The sequence below is a fragment of the Octopus bimaculoides genome, chromosome 2 (assembly GCF_001194135.2).
Source record: "Octopus bimaculoides isolate UCB-OBI-ISO-001 chromosome 2, ASM119413v2, whole genome shotgun sequence".
Taxonomy (NCBI): domain Eukaryota; kingdom Metazoa; phylum Mollusca; class Cephalopoda; order Octopoda; family Octopodidae; genus Octopus; species Octopus bimaculoides.
In genome coordinates, this window is record NC_068982.1 from 144882299 (window position 1) to 144888097 (window position 5799).

General features: G+C 35.2%; 1 protein-coding gene across 1 annotated transcript in view; it reads left to right on the forward strand.

Annotated features, from left to right (window-relative positions):
- The window catches only part of LOC106880289 (uncharacterized), a 27345-nt gene extending 21985 nt beyond the window's left edge, over window positions 1-5360 (forward strand). The window contains exon 3 of the mRNA XM_014930160.2: window positions 4874-5360. Within this exon, the coding sequence (XP_014785646.1) occupies window positions 4874-4905 (32 nt within the window). The 3' untranslated portion in view covers window positions 4906-5360. The remainder of the gene's footprint in view (window positions 1-4873) is intronic.
- The last annotated feature ends 439 nt before the right edge of the window (window positions 5361-5799 follow it).

Genomic DNA, 5799 nt, shown 5'->3' on the forward strand with positions numbered 1-5799 from the left:
TATATATATATATATATATATATATATATATATATATATGGGAGAATATACAAATAATAACAACAGACGAGGACAGGTGGTGTAAATAACAAAAGTATATATTAGTATGACGCTCGGGAATACGGAAAGTCTTTGACGTTTCGAGCTACGCTCTTCAACAGAAAGAATACGGAGACAAGGAGATAAATGATATATATATATATGACATGTAGCTATGGGTATAAGGGACTAGACTACAGACTACATAGTTTTGAGTTCAAACCCTACTTGTAGCCATTGAGTTGTGCCAACAGGCAAAGCATCTGACACAACTTTCCTATTCTACAGTTGAGTTGATAGTTAGCAAGGGTATGCAGCTGGACAAGCGAGTGCTCTAATTGTATTGAAAAATGTCCATACTTGTCTTTTTAAAAAAATAATAACAAACTATTTATGGTAATTGGTTGGAAATGTTAAAAATGTATATATTTATGTACTGTTCTTAAGGAAAAAAAAAAAAAGTGGAAAATTTGTAAATACAATTTTGTGAAAATTCTTCAGTCATATTTATGTCAGAACAAAACATAAAGTGTATGATATTTTTGGTGGACATGATTTTTACATTAGGATTTTTTTAAATGAAAAAGAGAAAAGCAAAAAAAAAAATGAACTCCAAAGAAAATAGAGAGAAGGAGAGAGATAGAAAGGGAAAGAAAGAGAGAGAGAGAACTGATATAGTGTGTGATTATTTTAAATCTGGCATATTTGTCACTTTGTAAAGTTCCAATTAAACATGTAACTTTTGAAGAGAAATTCCATTTCGTTACTTAGAGCTTGTATTATATTTCTCTCATGTGAAATTAACTGTAATTTGATGATTTAGTACCATCATTTAACATGAACTTATTTAACTGTTCGTCTGATAGGACTGGATGAATGACAAGTACTTGGAGGAAACTAGTATAATAATGCAACACTGTCTTGATTTTTTAATGACAGATAACGTGAATATGTATAAATTATCATCATTACCATAGTTGTTCTGATATGTCCATTTTTCTCATGCTGGCATGGGTTGACTAGGTCTGTTCCAGCACAGCTTCTAGCCACTATTTTTTTTTTATCATCTGATAATACAGTCAACAACAGAACTCTTCTCTAATTTTTGTTGTTGTGTATATTATGTTGACATTATTTTTATAGCTGGATACACTTCCTGTCAGCAGTTATGTATATGCATACACACACACGCACACACACACACTCATATATATATATATATATATATATATATATATATATATATATATATATATATGGTAATACAAAATAATATATTTTTGTACAGATCTTTTTAAAGCCAAGATATTTGTGTGGAAACATTAATGTTAATTTGAAAAGTTTTCAAAGCTTGGCAGATGTGTCCAGTGTAGATTGTGTTTTAGAAACATCTGTTTATTATATTATTTTTATAGTTACATGGATAATACTTCAGGGCTGATAGTTTGCTAGCAATTTCGTATGAAGATGAAATAATTTTCAAAATTAGGAGATAGCAGCTACTTAACTTGAAACTAATATGGAAGCAAAAATAATCTGTACCATAGTGCTGAATGTATAGTTTTTAATACTGTTATCGGAAGAGGAAGGGCAGTCTTCATAACTACTTTTTCAGTGGCCCTAAAATAGATGAAAGGAAAGGAACAAGTTATCTTTAATTATTATGTTACCATATTTCCACTGAAATATATTGTTTTCCAATTAATTTTGAAAACATTGAAGAATTAGTATAATTACTTTGCCTTTATTAAGCTGGTATTTGGAATGAAAATTGAGGTGGGATTTTGATGGAGGGTTTAAATTAGATCCTTTTTAAACAGGAAGTTTATATCATAGAATTAGGGATGGTCTTAGGTAGGTTGGTATTAAAATGGTTAAATGGGGATCTAGCCCATATCCTTTGGAAAGAATGGCCTTCACTAAAGGCACACTAAAGTTAGGTGATGGTGTTAAACCAAGTGATGGAGTAAGCCTACCACTCAATGTTAGGGATGTTTATAATTAAATGATAAGGTAGTGGCCACACTTAATTAGAAAGGAATAACTGGAGAATCTATGTTTTTGTAAGTGTGAACAGTGCTTTGCATAAAATGTGATGTGAAATTTTATGATGACTGAAAATGAAACAAAAAGAAAATTGAAGTCACATAATACGATAGGCAGGTGTAACAAAGTTTTGCTGAAAAACTTCTGTGAAGTGTAGTGAGTCAAGAGTTGGCTGTTTAGCTTCAAGTTAGCCCTGATCAAGCAGTCCTGTGATCAAAGTTATTCCAAGTGTGAACATCACACTTGTTTAGAGGTATGTAGGACAGCATTTCTAATGTGTCCTTGCCTAATTCATAATAGTATGATGTGATTTGAAGGAGATTTGGCTGCTAATTTTAGCAGTCTGAGTGATCATGTAAAAACTCTCTTGTTGGTTCATATGCCAAACGTAATTTACCTCATAGAGAGGTTAGAATATGAATAGAGGGACAGAAATAGGTGTCTTGCATAAAGGAGATACATGGCTACCTCAGTAGGAGAGAGAGAGAGAGAAAAGAGAGGGGAGAGAAGATTTCTCATTTTCTATTACTGATTTTTTTGATACCTTCTTTCTGTGATTCAGTGCCTCTCCCCCATTTTTAATGTACTTATACATAGTATCAAAAAGTTTCTGGAGTAGTTCTGTAGAGCACCAACAGATGGCAGCAGATGGTTGTGTGTGCAGTGAGAGCTAACTGTGACCTTCATGAGTCAGTGTGCCAAGTGACATTGCTATGTTGACTTTGCAAGTTGTGAAATTTGCGTTTTTGTGATTTTGTCATGGACAGGAACAAAGAGCCAACATGAAATTTTATGTTAAACTTGGGAAGTCTGCTACAGAGACATTGAGCATAACCCATTGCCTTGTTGCTACAGCAACAAGGCAATGGGTTATATGCAATGTTTTGAGTAGCACAGTTGCTTCAAAAGTGGAAGAACTAACATGGAAGACAATGACCTGTCGTGAGCGTCAGCCCTGGAAATGTATTGTGCATCAAGAATTCATCTCCCAGGGCCAGACTGTCAATTGAGCATTCTATGTGACATTATGAAGTGTTTGAGGGAGGACATTCGGCAAAAGTGACCGGGTTTGTGGGGCATGAAGTATTGGATTCTTCATGATGACAATTTACCCTATTACCGAGCTCTCTCCACTTGTGAGTTTCTTGGTATTGCTTCCACACCCACCCTATTTGCCAGATTTAGCACCTCTGGACTTCCATCTCTTTGCCAAAATGAAAATGTAGTTCAAAGGTCACCATTTTTACACCATTGTCAAGACCCAGTGCGAATTGCAGAAGGTCATCGACTCGCTTACAGAAAACAACTTCCCGGCTGGATTTCAAAAGTGGTAGGAATGCTGGGACCGGTGTATTGCTGAGCAAGGTGGCTATTTCGGAGGAGATGATATTAAAACTTAGGTAAATAAGTTATTTTTGATTAAACACAACTAGTCCTGGAACTTTTTGATACCACCTTGTGGTGGTTGGCGCTCCGTCGGTTATGACAACAAGGGTTCCAGTTGATCCGATCAACGGAACAGCGTGCTTGTGAAATTACCGTGCAAGTGGCTGAGCATTCCACAGACATGTGTACACTTAATGTAGTTCTCGGGGAGATTCAGCGTGACACAGATTGTGACAAGGCTGGCCCTTTGAAATACAGGTACAACAGAAACAGGAAGAAAGAGTGAGAGAAAGTTGTGGTGAAAGAGTACAGCAGGGTTCGCCACCATCCCCTGCCGGAGCCTCATGGATCTTTAGGTGTTTTCGCTCAATAAACACTCACAACACCTGGTCTGGGAATCGAAACCACGATCCTACGACCGCCAGTTCGCTACCCTAACCACTGGGCCATTTGGCCTCCGCTACCACTTTGTAATATCAAGCCAGCATAATTTAGTTCTGAGTACTAGTTTGACATGGATGACTAACTACAGCACAACCCAACTATAAGTAAATATTTGATGCATCACTGCTTGTCCTTAGTGACCCAACATGTGGTTTCGACCTAAACTCAGGTACTTATTATTTGTCCTTCATATAAGTCCCTGTAGCCCCCTTTGCCCTTAATATCTGTCCTTCTCCCTCCCCCCATGCCGTAATACTGCCAGCTTTCAGAAGCACTGATCTGCATTATCTGATGTCTTTTTTTTTTTTTTTTTTCCAATGGTGGTAGGGTGTTATTTTAAGGGATATTTGATTGTGTTTTAAGATAGTAACCTGATCAGTTTAAAGCTCTGGATATTTTAGTATGCAGATGCAGTAAAGCTTTGCGGACTGAAAGTAGAAGGTTTTTTTTTTTTGTGTGTGCCAGCCAGAATACAAATGAAGTCATTGTGAGTGACAAATTTACAGATGTTGCCCTACCACTAGCCCAAATCTGAATGAATCAGATACCCCATCCATAATTCATACACACACACAAATATTTTTTTCTTTATTATTTATTTGTAACTTTCTGCCATTTTAAACCCCACTTATAACAAGCAACTCTCTCTCTCTCTTCACAAATGGTTTCTCCATTGATAAAAACAGCCTTGAAAATGTGTGTGTGTGATTGCAGGTTTTTAAAAATATTTGTATTTTATTCATGAGGGCTTGGGTCTATAAGTCGACGGTTATCTATATAATGTAGCTTGTTGTGGTAAATACGTATAAATATTTATTGAGAAAAGGGGTACTTTGATTGACAATGATCTACAATGTCCAGTGATGGACTAAAAACTAGATGCATAACAATATTTAATTTTGTCCTTTGTTATATGTTCAAATCCTCTTGTGGTCAACTTTGTTTTTCATCCTCCCAGGTGTCAATAAAACAACTACGAAGTACAACTGAAGTCGATTCCATCAAGTATTCATCAACTCAGCAAATATTTTTCTGCCGAATAAATGACAAACTACTACTCACAAAAAAAAAAGAAAAAAAAAAGTAAATCGTAACAAGGGTAATAACTCTATAAAACCAAAAAAAAAAAAAAACCCACGCAAATTGAAATAAGGGAATTTGAGTAGTCTCCCCTTGAACGGTAATTTTTGTTTGTTTCTTCGTGGTGGTAATTTATAGTCTTCAATAGAAAAAAAAAAATGATATTTTTTACATTTAATAAATATTAAATATGATGAGGATGAAAATGTGAGAGAACCTGGAGGGACACTTTCTTTGTCCTGTTTTATATGTACTCTTTATATTTGCACGTTTCGCTTTGTTTCAATGTAAACATGTATTTGCAGTTCAGTCCTTGGCTAGCCAACAATAAATTTAATTTAAGAAGATATTTTATGTCAATATAATCAGATGTGTCTGTCTTTAGTCATTGCTACATAAACGTATTAAAGTATTTTATGTTGGGAAATCATAATTGTCAAAAGATTTCGAATATGAAACACTAGAATTCCGAGGCAATTGCTGTTGTTGTTCTTGTCATTGTTTACCCCTATTGTGAGCTCTGAATGACCAGTTCTATGATTTAAAGGCATTCCAGTCATGACTATCCTGTCTTATTTTTCAGTCATTGTATCTTGGGTCATATTGAATATGTCCTTTTTGCAGGTCTGGAGGGTAAGATTTGTGGGTATTTGGTTATTGTTTCTTGCATGTTTCTCATGTAGTGGTTCCCCTGTTCAAGCAATGAAGTAATTGAGGTATGTTAGAGTTTCTTAAAGAAAAGAAACATCTACTTTCTAGAGACAACTTTCAAGCAATTCTTTCAAGCAACTTTCAAACATCTAC